Raw genomic sequence first — 16,695 nt, 5'->3', positions numbered from 1 at the left:
CACATTTTTATAAGTGTAGTTTATGCTATTCTATTTGTCCATTGGTGCATTTCAACAGGGCTTACAAATATGCTTCACTTCTGTGTTAATGCCAATTGTTTGTGCTCAAAGTTCCCAAGAATTTATAGTGTGAGCTGGTGATTAACTGTAACATTCAATATATTTTAGTTATATCAGTGTACTTACAGTACTCATACTCATAGATGATTGTCTTGAGGGTACTTAAAAACTGAGGCACGACGTTTTGTATAACACTAAACTATATTTTTTATAGTTCTATATATGCACAGGAAGCATAACATACAGAATACATCATACTATTATTTGTATATTAATAATCAATTACCAACTTGTTTTGCAACATCATTGATATAAAGTAAACAACACTGAACAAAGAATAAAACCCTGCAGGATTTTTAAAGAGTAAAACATTTGTGTATGAATTTGAAGTACACGTTAAGTTGCTGCATATTTAAACTTTTTAAAGGATGTAAATCTCTTAACAGAAACCTCTGCAACAGCTTATTGATGAGGAGATTAATTTTTTTGCTATACAGGAAAGCTTTGGGATTTAGAATCTCAGGTAAATGTATATGTGCCATATTTTGTCAATTGTGATTTTTACACTGCAATCGAAATTTGTCCTCCGCTTTTAACCCATCTGTGCAGTTAGAACACACACTAGTGATTACTAGGGGGCTGTGGATCACACGTGCCCAGAGCGGTGGGCAGCCCTAGACCGGCACCCGGGGAGCAGTTGGGGTTAGGTGCCTTGCTCAAGGGCACCTCAGTCATGGCCTCAGGTCTGGGAATCGAACCCACGACCCTCCGGTCACAAGACCAGTTGCCTAACCACCAGGCCATGACTGCCCCAGGTCTATTATTATTTAAATTATTAATGTCAAATCCATTATCTAGAGGCTGTGAAATAGGCTGTAATAATAGCAATGTAGAAAGGTATGTACCGTAACATACAGATTCCAGTATGCAGAAAGCTTGAATTTTCTCTTGAGCTTATAAAGCTTGCAACATAGACTATTTATGGGCTAATCGTTCAGATGTGCAGCATGTGAGTTGTCATTGTAGCCAGTCTAATGCCACTGCCTCCTATAGGGGTTTTCCTTACTGTCTACTGTAACAAAAACCTCAGATAAGTTGTGTTTTTGTTTATACTGCAGCTTTGTTGTTTAAACTGAGGCTTGGATGAGAATGTCATATTTTCATATAATTCTGAACAGTAAACAGTAAAAGTGTTCTTAGTATGCTCCTTTTAAAATGTATTTACAAAGTATTTTAAATGTTTATATTAACATGTATGAAACATGACACATATGAAAAAGAAACCCAGGAAACTCCTTATCACCCCCCCCCCCCCCCCCCCCCCCCCCCCAATGAACTAAGTGTCACGGTGAGGCGGCCCCAGCGCTCCAGGTAGATCCCACTCCCACTCCCTCACGTACACGCCCTCAGCCACTCCCACTCCCTCACGTACACGCCCTCAGCCACTCCCACTCCCTCACGTACACGCCCTCAGCCACTCCCACTCCCTCACGTATACGCCCTCAACCACACTGTAAAAAATTTCAAGTCTCACCAACTAAAAAAATCTTAGTGACCCGTTGCACCTAATGTTTTTAGTTGGTCTAATTTAAGCTCTGCAAATTGCAAATTTTAAGTTCTGCTGACAACTACAGAATTCAGTCTAATTAAAGAAAATAAGTTGAGCCAACAAAATGTTATATATTAACCAAATACACCTAGTGAGTCCAACAAAATGTTTTATGTTGTTCCAGCTACAATTGTTTAGTTCAGGTAATTATTCATTAGTATCCAAGTTGCCTGAACTATATATTTTATGCTTTATGAAAAAAATTCAAAAAAATGTCAAAAAGTAAATATAAAATATTACCAAACAGGCATATGAGAGCTGCTTTATAAATGTAATAAAAATTGAAACGTCGTCGAGTCAGGAAGACAATAATGAGCCATGACACCAACGTTAGCTCAATGCTAATTTATTAGCAATACGATAACGGCAAAACCACACTGGTTCTAAGGGAGGGGGGACACTAACACGCATACAACACACATCCAGGGAAACGGGAGAACTGACCTGTGGGCCTATGTGGTTGGAAAAAGTATCTATAAAAGTACTTAATTAGAAATCGATTGGGCTTCAGCAAATGCTTAATTACTACGCAGATCTAGCTAGCTAGGTAGCTAACGTTAGTCTGCATGCTAACAGTTTGCCGATGTGAGGTAGTTAAATTCCAAACGGACAGTTAACGCGTGACGGTTAATTAACCGTTAATCGGTAGCTTGTCCTTGCCAACCACAACAGTATTAACACTAACATTACTAAACTCATAGCAAAGTTAAACACTGAAAAACAACTTGTTGGCTTAGCTCTAGTTTTGATAACTATACGTTTGGAAAATATGTTGAAATATGACCTAGTTCAAAATTCAAACTCAACAAACACCACCAAGTTAGTTGTGTTAGCTTAGTAAAGATCCACATTAACTTCACTCAGTGAACGTTTGAAGTCCTCTAGATGAATGGTGAAACGCTGGGTCTTCATTTTAGTTTTGGTGCAGAAGGCGCCAAGAAAATCTTCTCTTGAGCATGCGCATTAGTTTCACCACTACCACTATTGCTCACCCAACACAGTTTTTTACTTTGGACTTGACATGTTGACTGAGAACCATAATGCTCATTCACTGAACACAAAATATTAAGTTGAATGGTAAAAATGCAGCAGCTGATGGCACAACTCGTTTTTTGTTTTTGGAGTAACTATTTTTATGTTTCATGCTTTGCCCACATAAATTTTTATATTCACAGAACATAAGCAAACAAAGATTTTTTACAGTGCACTCCCACTCCCTCACGTACACGCCCTCAGCCACTCCCACTCCCTCACGTATACGCCCTCAGCCACTCCCACTCCCTCACGTATACGCCCTCAGCCACTCCCACTCCCTCACGTATACGCCCTCAACCACTCCCACTCCCTCACGTATACGCCCTCAACCACTCTCACTCCCTCACATACACGCCCTCAACCACTCCCACTCCCTCACGTACACGCCCTCAGCCACTCCCACTCCCTCACGTACACGCCCTCAACCACTCCCACTCCCTCACATACACGCCCTCAACCACTCCCACTCCCTCACATACACGCCCTCAACCACTCCCACTCCCTCACATACACACCCTCAACCACTCCCACTCCCTCACGTATACGCCCTCAGCCACTCCCACTCCCTCACATACACGCCCTCAACCACTCCCACTCCCTCACGTACACGCCCTCAACCACTCCCACTCCCTCACGTATACGCCCTCAACCACTCCCACTCCCTCACGTATACGCCCTCAACCACTCCCACTCCCTCACGTATACGCCCTCAGCCACTCCCACTCCCTCACGTACACGCCCTCAACCACTCCCACACATACACACCCTCAACCACTCCCACTCCCTCACGTATACGCCCTCAGCCACTCCCACTCCCTCACATACACGCCCTCAACCACTCCCACTCCCTCACGTACACGCCCTCAACCACTCCCACTCCCTCACGTATACGCCCTCAACCACTCCCACTCCCTCACGTATACGCCCTCAACCACTCCCACTCCCTCACGTATACGCCCTCAACCACTCCCACTCCCTCACGTATACGCCCTCAACCACTCCCACTCCCTCACATACACACCCTCAACCACTCCCACTCCCTCACGTATACGCCCTCAGCCACTCCCACTCCCTCACATACACGCCCTCAACCACTCCCACTCCCTCACGTACACGCCCTCAACCACTCCCACTCCCTCACATACACGCCCTCAACCACTCCCACTCCCTCACGTACACGCCCTCAGCCACTCCCACTTCCTCACATACATGCCCTCAACCACTCCCTCACATACACGCCCTCAGCCACTCCCACTCCCTTACGTACACGCCCTCAACCACTCCCACTCCCTCACATACACACCCTCAACCACTCCCACTCCCTCACTTACACGCCCTCAACCACTCCCACTCCCTCACATACACGCCCTCAACCACTCCCACTCCCTCACGTACACGCCCTCAACCACTCCCACTCCCTCACATACACGCCCTCAACCACTCCCACTCCCTCACTTACACGCCCTCAACCCCTCCCACTCCCTCACGTACACGCCCTCAGCCACTCCCACTCCCTTACGTACACGCCCTCAGCCACTCCCACTCCCTCACACACACGCTCTCAGCCACTCCCACTCCCTCACACACACGCTCTCAGCCACTCCCACTCCCTCACACACACGCTCTCAGCCACTCCCACTCCCTATATTAGATTGAAGAAAATACATTTGCTTTTTAGATTAGATTAGATGATACTTTATTAATCCCCAAGAGGAAATTCACTTGTCCAGCAACACACATCAATTAATTTTGTGGTTAAAGTTTTGATCTACAGGTTATCCTGTAACAAACTGAAAACTAAGCTTTTGATAACACCCAGTCATAATTGCACAATGTCCATTTTGTATAATTCTGAACAGTGGAAATTCACAGTATGTTCTTTAAAGAGGTCATTCGCACTTACACTATTACAGATGCCATGTAGAGTGACTCACTGTGCTTTGAATGCTAATATTAACTAGGCTGCTTTATAGGACTTTAACCCTTTGTATTAGTGCACTAACTAGAATACATAAACATAATTTCTATACTCCATATAAAATTTAAACAGAACCACCCATACATGGGCTCTGTAAAGGGAAATGGGCTTCCTGGAAGTACCTGCAATGTGATACCTGCTGCCCAGTTCAGAAATCCCAGAGTTGGGAACTTTCATATGAGGTTCACTGACTCAGGGATCAGGGATCAATTAGAACCTTTTTACTATACAAGTGTGATACCTAGCACCGAACGAGAAAAGTTAGTAGGGCTAAACAGGGATTTTTGAACATCGCAAGGCACATTTTTTTTTCTTTTTTCTAAAAAGCCAATATCCTTTCTCATGAGCTCAAAAGCAGCATTCGCCACTTCTGTTACCTTTGATTTAACTTTTATGGTGACGCCCATGTAGTTGGGTGTACCGTAGCATTCCTAATCTGTAGTGAGCCAGATTGTGACCCTGCATGAAAGTCCTACACTCGGTCCTGTCACTGGCTTGATCTCCTACGGCCTGCAACCATTCATGTGAATTCAAGAGAATGTAAAGGGCTTTACTGACAGGCATACAGAATTACATGCCCATCTCAAATCCTTGCATCAATAGAGTTTAGACAGCGTGATCTCTGATTACTTATTACGTTAATCTTCCTTTCAAGATGACCAGTCATTCCAGGAAAAGCAGAGCCTGTTGGTGAAATGAAAGTGGTTAGCCTTGGGTTTTCATTATCGCTACGATTAGGTCAAAACACCCATTTAATGACGTTGGAAACGTAAGTGGAGGACAACGCCATTTCAATTCTCCCACGCTGAGTACTTGAAGACCTGCAACTGGGAGAGATCTGTGTTCTGTTCCCGGTATCATCTCACCAGGGTCCTTACATGCTACAATCTGAACACCCCTAAAGGAAAATGTAAAGCAGATTTTGTTCCATGATGACAAAGTGATTTCAAAGAAGTTTATTTTTTTAATCAAGCTTCATGTTGAAGCTGTTTGGAAATTACATTTAAATTAAGACATCACACCCATGGGAATAGCCAACATGTTTAATGCAGTAGTCCAAACTGGATCTTTTAAAGTTGTTCTGCCTATAGCATAAAATGTTTGAAGGGAATGTAAATAGTTCAGTCACTCTTACCCCACTCATTTATATGTATTAACCTTTATTTAAGGCTATAGGAGAGTAAACATTCATGCATCAATGCATTTGTAGGAGTTTTTTAACATATAAAGGAACACCTGAAGCATGGCCTTCCAATATTACCATACACTATAAAACAATAAGGATGTGCTCTTATTTATATATATGTGTGTGTGTGTGTGTGTGTGTGTGTGTGTGTAAGTTTTCCAAGTTACCTCAAAATAAACGAAACAGGAATAACTGACACAGAACTGTGGAACGGGTTTTTGTATTGGTTTAACACCTTTTAAAAAGTGTTTTATTCGCTCCTAATCCTGTTTGACCGTATGACCTTGAAGATCAGCACCAGCCAGAGTAATTTAGCATGCAAGACCCTGGACTACACTGTGTGGACATGGGTACACTGTATTTCCACCCAGGCACCTGCAGCGTTCAGCACCCGAGGAAACAGGTTTTCAGTAAACAACTCAGCTATAGGGGCAGCAGAGAAAAGTAGTTTCACAAGGCAGAACAGAGTACTGTGATATCCATAAATTAGCTTTTAACTTTAACCTCTGTGTCTTCAAATGGCTATTTTATCATTCATTATTATTATTAGTAGTAGTAGTTAATTTCATTTTGTCTTTAAATAATTTTTCAGTTTTACAGTTTTCAATTTACATCCCCATGAAGATTCAAAATTGGTCATGTTTAAGCGGACCATATCTAGTTCAATGACAATGACCTTACAGTGATAAATTATCCATAACAGTTTTCTTGCAGTCCCTTTTTATGTACTTGTGTGCTTCAAAAAAGGTGTGTGACCACATTGGTGTCATTCTCAGCTAGCAGGTGGTTTTCTGTGCTCACTGTGCTGAAACAGCCTGGATAACTGGTTTGTCCAGCCAACTCTACATGCCAGCCATGTCCACTAAAAAAGAAACAACCATTCTGATGTTATGTGTACAACAAAAGCAAATTAGGATTGATAACTCAATTGGTTTATGTAAACAACTCTCTTCTTAGTTAAGCTTTATTTGTGTGTGTTTATCATGTATCACATAGCACTACATAGATGACAAATGTTGCCTCAATTAAGACTGCAAATACATTTTAGTAATATTGTTTTGTGGTAAAAAATGTTCATAAAATAAATGTAGATAATTATTATCCAACAGCTAAAAGGATTTGCATAGACTGAGAAAAATTCCTAAGTAAACTACTATTGAGACCATGTATGACCATGACTGGCAGTCTGAACTAGTTAATTTTTAGTGTCATCCAAACAACCAATAGAACTTAGGCATTTTTATATCTAATGTTGTATCATTTAACACAAGCAGAAACTTTTATTTCTTGGTAAATTGCTACAACAAATATGTCAGAGTTTTGGACACACAACAGATGAAACAGTAAAAGACTACTTTCATCATTAAACAGTTAATCAACAACCAAAAACACCCCCTTTCGGCAGCCTGTGTTGCAAATGATACAAATACGAAATGTATCACACCACACCAAATGATCAACTTCTTTTCATATGCATTAACTGTTGCCTGTACAGTCTTTTAGTGAACACTTAGCTTTGTTCTGATATGAAATTAGGCATGTTATGCATCAGTCTTAACTAAGAAACATTCTGGATACTTTTTTATTACAACCACATGCATTTACAAATAAAGACAATCTGCTATTAATAAATAAAACTGTTGTTTTAGCTGTTTTAGCTTTTGTAAAAGACTAGCCCAATTTTTGTATATAATGTATTTCCTTTATTGTCTCAGCTTATACCCATCTGATATTTCAGAAGAGCTATTTAATACTCAATTGAGACACTTAACATGCTTTTAGAGTTCGTGAGATTGCTAGTATAGCCAACCATACATACTGTAGCTGCACTTCATTCATTTTGACATTCCATCTCTACACACAGCATGCCAGAAGAATTTCCTCTTCTACCAGTCTCAAAAGGCTCAAGCCTGAGGTCAGAGGTCATACAAGAGTTGTACAACTTCCCAAAGTTCCCATACCCATTAACTGGGTCAGACCTAAACAGTGTGTTTGGAGTCATAATGTGTTCTCATTTCCAGCACAGGGTCATTTTCCATATCCCCATCAGTCCGTCAGAATGTACATAGAAAGGAAAACGGCTGTGCTCTATGGACCCTAAGTCAATTAACAAGGGAGCAGTCTGTCACTTTATGAAAAAAATATGCTTGTGTTCTTGACTTGTAATGTTGTCAGTATTTCAATATCCTTTTCCAGTTTGGCTCTGTGGCAAGGTGGAAAACTCATACTGTGGACTGACCAATCACAGAAGTCAAAAGCTCCGTTTTGGTATTACCGCTGGGCTCCATCTGAATATTCTGCAAAAAAACGGTAGACTTTAAATGTGCAGAGAGTGGACCTGTCAAACAAATAAATAGATACTTTAAGCCTCCATTTTTTGCAAACTTCTCTCTCCATAGTTAAAATTCAGTCCAGTATCAGTCCAAACTTGGCAGTAAGCTGAAATGTGATGCTAATTGCAGGTGATTGCAATTACTGTATCAAACTAACACCAGCACTGATTCAGGTTTGTGTGTGCGAAGAGAACAGTATTGTAAATGGGAGGTCCCTGGTTAATCTACCATTCATAGCTGGTAATGATCGGTGTCCTGCTCTCTGCAATGCCTAATTTGTAATCAAAAAATTGTTTGTTATGGAATAGTTTCTACAGTGCAAAACGTGCAACCTATTATTAATTTATTAATAAGTAAATAAATAAATAATTTCAATATGTAGAGGACATGCACTGAGATTTGTTTTCTTTTTTTAGTATCATCATTACAGACATTTTCATGCTCTCAGAAGGTATCAGACACTTAACTAGACTATCAGTTATTGAACATCACACAAACATCTCAAGCAGTGTTTTCCTCTTTTATTCTCTCTGTAACTGTGTCTGTCTTAACACACACACACACGCGCACACACACACACACACACACACACACACACACACACACACACACACACCTCAATAAATCAGTTAAATTTTACAGATGAGATTAAGAACAGAACAGAAGCACTGCTGACCTCTGTTTGCACTGTCTGTAGGACAATTTGTTCTCAACCTCCTACAGCCTCCTGCATATGGTTATGCTATTAAACATTTTCATTTGCCATCTACCTGTTGGCTAGAATTCAGGGTAATAGGTGACAATTACTTTGAGCTTCATTTTTAGTTATTCAAGACAGATAATCTGCTAATATATCTGCTGGTATTTTATGACAATGTAATGAAACAAAATGGAAGCATTTAAACTAAAAGACCCTCTTGAGGTTTCAACATACAGTACATGTATGTTTGGATGGTAATGCATCATAAAGAGGATAAAGTATGTTTCCAACATCTCCGATTGTGCCTTAAAAAACTTGTAAATTGTACTGACAAATGTAAACAACTTACTTGATGGTTCTCGACACGGATATTGTAATCTGTGCTCCTCGGAGAGAAGAAGGGGTCGTTTTGACTGGCACTCTCAACACGTACCCGTCCTGGATTGCTATCTCCAATCCCATTGGCTTTATGGACACAGAGGACTTTCCGAAAGCTCTGTTTAAAATTGTCTGACAGGAAGCCATAGAGGACAGGGTTGGCACAGCTGTTTACATAGGATAGGATAACAGTGAGGAAGTAGACACCGGTCATGAGGCTGTTTTCTGGGAGGATGACGATGAGATTGACAATATTGAGGATGAAGAACGGAAGCCAGCAGAGCACAAACACGACCACGATGATCACCACCATGCGTGTCACCTTCCTCTCCGACCTACGCCGGTTCGTGAGCCCTGCTCGGGCTCCTGCTGACTTCACCTTCACAACGATGAGGAGGTAGCATATGCATATGATCAGTAAAGGACAGAAGAAGCCCAAGATGGTAGTGTACAGTATGAAGGCGGCTGACCACACGTTGCGAGGTTCTGGCCAGCTCATGTTGCAGGTGTTGAAATCAGGTTGAACATCTGAGTAAATTATCACTGGCAGTGCCAAAATACAAGCGACAGCCCATACCATACAGTTGATGACTTTGGCTATGCTCGGTCGCCTCCATTTTGCACTGCGTATAGGATGGACCACAGCCATATAGCGATCGATACTCATGACTGTCAGACAGAAGGTGCTAGTGAACTGACTGATGGTGTCTGCCCACATAACAACACGACACAGGAAGGAGCCAAAGGGCCAGTAGGACAGCACGTTGTGGGTGGTGAGGAAGGGGAGACCGAGGATGTACAGCTCATCAGCCACGGCCAAGTTGAGGATGTACATATTGGTGACTGTCTTCATCTTAGCGTATCTCAACACCACAAAGATTGCAAGTGTATTTCCCATTAAGCCCAGTACAAATACAACGAGGTAAATTACAGCCACAATACTTGTACTGTCAGGCACTGTGGTTGAGTTATCAGGTCCTTTTTGGTCAGAGAATGAAGAATTGTTTACATAAACAGGAAAAGATGCGTTCTGCTGGGCCTCCATCTTTGAAGAAATTTGAAACGTAGAAGAACAGAATCCTCTCACGGTGATCAACGCATCTTCAAACAAGTGGCTGAAAATGAAATAATAAATAGTGTGAACTAATACAAAAATATGACTAATAAAAAATGTGAGAAATACAATTTAATATTTCTATTTTAGAATATATATATACATACATACACACACACACACACACACACACACACACACACACACACACACACACACACACACACACACACATACACATACATACATACATATATTATACAAGCACACACACACACACACACACACACACACACAGTGGGCCACTTTTTCAGTCCGGGAGTTTCATGCCCAAATCCGGCCCAAAATAATTTTTCCCTCCCAATCGGCCCAAACTAGAGATTGACATGAGCCGGCCCATCAGGAATCCTCCCGAATCTCCCGATTAGCCACTCCGGCTCTGCACGCACACACACACACACACACACACGCGCAATAATTCCTGCTGTGTTAGGCTGACTGGAGTGAGCAATGTCGCCCCCAAAGTTGCATGAAAGCTACAGCACTAAAGTAATATGATGAATCAGTAGGATTATTGCATGTCTCCCACGGCTGGTTTTCCAGTTTTGCAGGACAACCATCCCCCAGTGCAGTTTCAATACGCGTTTATGTGACCTTCACTTAGTGCCTTTTCTCCCTGGAGATGAGGCATGCAGAGAACAGGGCAACAGCTATTGTACAAATATACTGCGTGACGTTGAAATTCTGTGAACCACAAATCAAAACACTGAGCTAACGATGGCATTGTTGTGAGTCAAAACAGTTCCTTGCAAACGGAGCCTAGTTCATAGAAACCTCTTAAATGTACATGATATTTAGTGAATGTTTAACTATAAGAAGCCTTAAGTAAGGTTTTACTTCGCCAAAACTGCGAGCACAACGAAGACACCCAAAAAGTTGTTGTTTAAACACTGCATAAAATTCCTCCGTTACAGGACTAAAATTGTTTCTAATAAATTATGTCCCATGTTATGTATCTACTGAGCAGTAATATATGTTTACTCATATTAGCTATGCGTTTTAATGCTACGAGCGTCTTCATCCGTCTGCAGTTAAACTGTAAGCGAAGATATTCAGAACGTGTGAAACTTTAGACACACAGTAACTAGCTCCACGTGAATCGTTCATTTGAGCACTCATCGGTTCAGTGATGATAGTCAGGAGAACATTTTCCCACAAAAATTGTTTGTGATTGAAAAGGTAATACATTTTTCTCAATTGAACGAACTTTTTGGCTATAGTGAGCTTCGGGCATAGGAAATCATACACACAAAAAGTTAACTAATAACAGTCAATATCACAGAACAGATAAATCGATACATTTAGTATATTAGTAATTGTATATTAATGACAAGAATACGTACCTATATCGCTGTCCATGGTACTCTGGGTGATGTTTTGGGTCCCTAAGCAAGGATCGGAAGCGTTTGTTATTTCAGATGGCGACTGACATGCAGTTTACGTTCCTTTCGGGTTCTCCGGAATTCCAGGGAGGGAAAAAAATGTGAGATTTTGGCACAACGTTTTACTGCGACTTCACAGAACTTCGGAGTGTGAGCGCATCATGTTACCTATGCTGGTTATCTTGAAAATGGGTGCGCGCGACACGAAAAATACTTTACACGAGCAAAACCGCACTTATAAGACTTGTCATTCTACCCTAATATCTGATAAATGTCAGACATCAGATATCATGTTCGAATATCATGTTTGAGTGCATTCGCATTTCGTTGCGCAAAGTAAATCCGTTTGTGCATCCAGATCATTGAGCTGAAGAGCTGCAGTGCACGGCTCCCTCCGTTCAGACACACAGGTTGAGACGTTTACCCGCAGAAGTCGGAGGGTCCGTGCGGTATTTATCTTGACTGTTATGACATAGTTCCTGTCGTGGAGTTTTGTATCCAGGGAGGTTTCGGTTTAGAGAGACCCGAGGTGTATCCAGAGCTGCACTACGTGTGGCACAGACTGATCCTTGAACTTTTTTATATATGTTACATTAAAAGATTTTGGAAATCAAACAGACTAATCAAATAAATTAATAAATCAATGTTCACACACACACACACACACACACACACACACACACACACACACACACACACACACACACACACACACACACACACACACATGAATGCATCAGTCTTATGTCAGAAATTTCGGTATCACAAGAAGCTATTTATTTAATAAAAAGAGTTCCACAGAAAAGCTGCTTCCAGTATGTGGCGCTAGTGAGCACTGTAGTTCTTTTCTACAGTTTCCCCCAAAAGCGTCTTGACTAAATTACCTTATTAAATCATTCGATATTATAATAGCAATAATATTGTCAAATCTATGCAAATACCATGTCATGTTTAGGGCAACTTTTTGTATGAGGGTTAATGAGGGCCAGTTCCTTTCTTAAAAGCAAAGACAACAAGAGGTGAAGTACTGAAATTATACACATGTATGAATCTTGGAACAAAGCAAAAACTTAAATAAAATAAAATAATAAATACATAAAAATAAAGTAAAACTAAAAAAAATAGTCTCTCACCCTTAAGCAGCCATGGGGCAGTCATGGCCTGGTGGTTAGGGAACTGGTCTTGTGACCGGAGGGTCGTGGGTTCGATTCCCAGACCTGAGGCCATGACTGAGGTGCCTTTGAGCAAGGCACCTAACCCCAACTGCTCCCTGGGCACCGGGCTAGGGCTGCCCACCGCTCTGGGCACGTGTGATCCATAGCCCCCTAGTAATCACTAGTGTGTGTGTGTTCTAACTGCACATTGTGGTGTAAAAATCACAATTGACAAAATATGGCACATTTAAAAAAATTTAAGCCAGCTGAAACATGTGAGTTTTTAGCCTAGCTTTAAAAATGGCTAACGTCGAACAGGCACGTAGCTCACAGGGCAAGAGATTCCATAATTTTGGTCCAGCAACACTAAAGGCCCTATCACCAACAGTATGCAGCTAAGAGGGGGGAACTTTGAGCAGGATTAAATCTGAGGAACGAAGAGAGTGTGATGGACAGTATAGCTCAAGGAGGCTACTGAGGTAATATGGAGCAAGGCCACACAGAGATTTAAACACCAGCACCAACAGCTTAAACTGGACCCGGTGGTGCACTGGAAGCCAATGTAGATCTCTCAAAGCAGGGCTCATATGCTCCCAAAATCTGGTTCTAGTAAAGACACTTGCAGCTGAATTTTGTACATACTGTAACCTATTAAGAACCTGGGAAGGGAGACCATACAACACAGCGTTACAGTAGTCAATCCTAGATATAACAAAGGCATGAATCATTGTCTCTGCAGCAGCAGGGGATAATAAGAATAAGTTGCACAATTTCTTTCTCATTTTCAAATTTACACATTAACATTCACATACACTCATCAACATCAATGAAGGGTGGCTCCCGGCTGATGACCCTGCAGTTACCCCGTTGGCACCGTCGGAGGTGCGTCAGGAAACGCCATGCAGGTAGACCTTAGCTGTGCTTCCAACTAGTTTTGCTGGATTACCAGTGATTACTGCGAACAGGGCAGTTGGCATCCAGGAAAGACTGGAGTGCGGTCAGGGAAAACTGGCTGACAGCAGGAAAGACTGCAGCAGGCGTGGACAGGCTGGTTACCCACTCCAAAAGTCCTTGTCAAGTTGACTCTGGGCAGCCTAACAAACTACAAGCATAAGGAAAGAAAGACAGCCCGAAGGTCCACCGAGAGGCGGGATGGAAGATGGACCAAGTTGGACAGACAACATGGTACGACCTGGAATGACAAATAACAATGAGCAAAGGACCCTGAGGAAATGTAGCTGCGGGTGGTCTAAGGTGACGACTTATAGGGGCCTGCGGATCGATCAAGGGATCAAGGGAAGTGTGGTGGAGCAAGCCAGATGCAATCTTGCACTGCCCTGGCATATCAGACAAGCAGGAGACAGAGCCCGGTTGAGCACCACAGTGCTGCTGTTTCCAACATTGCAGATGGCCAGAAGGAAGAAGAGCAACTTCACCAGCAGCAGGAGCTCCAGCAATATCCGGAGCCTACCCCCCATAATGAGCATCATCAGGCCACCCCTTGCAGCGAACCCCCAGCAAGAGCAAGGGGGAAGGTTCCTACTCGACAACCCAAAGTGAAGTGGCCCAAAGCCAATGGCAAAGAGGCATGGAGAAGTCTTGACCATGATCTACATGCCATCTTGAAGTCACTGCAGGGCAACATATTGACCAAGCTGAACCTCTTTGGCAACATCATATATGAAGAGTGTAAGGCGAGGTTTGGGGAAATAGTGCAGAGGAAGAATACGGTCAGGGAACCGGGGAGACGGGAGAAGGAGATATACAACCTTGTGAAGGAGAGGAGGTCCCTCAGGAAGGCTTGGAGGAAGGCTGAAGAAAATGAGAAGGAAGGACTTAAAGCACTCTGTGTCCAGATCAGAGGGAGGCTTGCAAATTTGCGGAGGGCAGAGCAGATTCAAAGACGGAGAAGCAGGAAGGAGAAAGAGAGGGCAAAGTTCTTCCAGGACTCCTTCAAATTTGCCAGGAGCCTCCTTGAAGAAAAAAAGACAGGGAAGCTGGAAACCTCAATACAGGAGCTTGAAGAACACCTGAAAAGCCAGCTAGGTGATCCTGAGAGGAATATCCCTCTTGATTCACCAGGATATGTACCCCGCCCTGCTGAGCCTGAATCTCAGTTCGATACAACACCACCAAGGTGGATAGAGATTAGGTAGGTGGTGGACAAAGCAAGATCTGCGTCAGCTCCTGGCCTGAATGGCATGCCTGACAGGGTATACAAGAGTTGCCCGATGGTACTGAAGCTCCTTTGGAGGTTGATGAGAGCCGCCCGGAACACTCAAGCCATCTCATCTGAGTGGACCAAGGCAATTACAATCTTCATCCCAAAAGAACTGGATTCCTGTAAGATCAACCAGTTCAGAGGAATTGCCTTATTGAATGTGGAAGGGAAGATTTTCTTTTCAGTAGTGGCGAAGAGAGTGACCAGCTATTTCCTAGAAAACAGCTACATTGACACCAGCTGCCAAAAGGCTGGCATTCCAGGATTCCCAGGCTGTGGGGAGCATTCAACCATGATTTGGAACCAGATTCAGTCAGCCAAGCGTGAGAAGTCAGATCTACATGTTGTCTAGCTGGATCTGGAAAATGCGTATGGTTCGGTCCCCCATCAGCTCATCACTTTTGCCTTGGAGTTTTTCTACATTCCAACTTGCATCCAGAAACTGGTATCCAACAATTTCAGGAGCTTGCAAGTTTGCTATGCCACACAGGCCAATACCACCAGCTGGCAACAGCTTGAATAAGGCATTGCAATGGGCTGTGCAATCTCTCCCATCATCTTTACGCCTTCAAGGTGATTCTGATTGGCAGTAGGACAATGGGATGAGGAATAAGAACACAGTCAGGATGACTACCAGCCCTGAGGAGTTACATGGATAATGTAACAAGCCTACTGCAAACAGCGGCATGTACTGCCAGACTCCTAAGTAAGTTCGAAGAACTCCTCATATGGGCAAGAATGAGGATCAAACCTTCAAAGTTCCGCAGTCTGTCGATTTGGAAGGGAGCCAGGAATGACCTCATCTCTTTCACAGTGGATGGAGAAAAGATTCCACTCTTGGCTGAACAACCAGTCCGAAGCCTGGGAAGACTGTATACAGCTGAGTTGTCTGATACTCATATGGCTGCCACCATTATGCAGCAGCTAACGAATGGGCTGGAGAGAATTGATAAGTGTCACCTCCCAGGGAAGCTCAAAGTCTGGTGCTATCAGTTCACGCTTGGACTACCTCGGAGCTTCTCCAGCATCGGCCTGTTTGGGAAGACCATACTGCAGCTGCCACTGAAGTCAATTAACCTAGGCTACAGACAAGGCCTAGAGAAGAGAAGGCCCAGAGAATAGAGGTCTGCACTCCCGCGGTAATCCCGCGGGTCCCGTGGGACCCGACAAAATATCTTGCGGCGCGGGACAGAATTTAATTGTTATTGGCGGGAGCGGGAGTTGAATTAGTCCAGGCGATGCGGGAGCGGGACCACATATACATGTAGAAAAATCCCGCAAATTAATAGTCTAGAAAATTATAATAATAACAACGCAATGATTTCCATGCATAAGGAACAGGACGAAAACAACTAATCATTCAGTAAGTAAGCAATAAACTAATTCAAAATATTGGCTAAGCAACTGATCACGTGAACATGAAGTGTGCGTCATTTTGTCATTTTGATACAGACATGGCAGAGACTGTAGACCAGGGGTCGGCAACCTTTGAGACATGGAGTGCCAACTTTAACATGTCCAGTCAATGAGTGTGCCACTATGGCG

General features: G+C 42.8%; 1 protein-coding gene across 3 annotated transcripts; it reads right to left on the bottom strand.

Annotated features, from left to right (window-relative positions):
* Positions 1-5,769: 5,769 nt before the first annotated feature.
* On the bottom strand, positions 5,770-12,265 carry sstr5 (somatostatin receptor 5). 3 transcript variants are annotated; one of them, XM_076988725.1, is made up of 4 exons: positions 11,737-12,265; positions 9,251-10,394; positions 8,878-8,978; positions 5,770-8,165 (listed from the first exon to the last, which is right to left on the bottom strand). In XM_076988725.1, the coding sequence occupies exons 2-3, from the start codon at positions 10,322-10,324 to the stop codon at positions 8,919-8,921; spliced, it is 1,134 nt and encodes a 377-aa protein (XP_076844840.1). In that variant the 5' UTR covers positions 10,325-10,394; positions 11,737-12,265; the 3' UTR covers positions 5,770-8,165; positions 8,878-8,918. The 3 variants fall into 3 exon arrangements, with proteins under 3 accessions (XP_076844840.1, XP_076844841.1, XP_076844839.1); XM_076988726.1 differs by lacking the exon at positions 8,878-8,978 and having other exon boundaries at positions 5,770-8,206; positions 11,737-12,264; XM_076988724.1 differs by lacking the exon at positions 8,878-8,978 and having other exon boundaries at positions 11,737-12,262.
* Between the last annotated feature and the right edge of the window lie 4,430 nt (positions 12,266-16,695).

The sequence above is a fragment of the Brachyhypopomus gauderio genome, unplaced genomic scaffold (genome assembly GCF_052324685.1).
Source record: "Brachyhypopomus gauderio isolate BG-103 unplaced genomic scaffold, BGAUD_0.2 sc63, whole genome shotgun sequence".
Classification (NCBI taxonomy): Eukaryota; Metazoa; Chordata; class Actinopteri; order Gymnotiformes; family Hypopomidae; genus Brachyhypopomus; species Brachyhypopomus gauderio.
The sequence above is the reverse complement of the archived record's forward strand: the minus strand, read 5'-3'. Positions and strand labels throughout refer to the sequence as shown.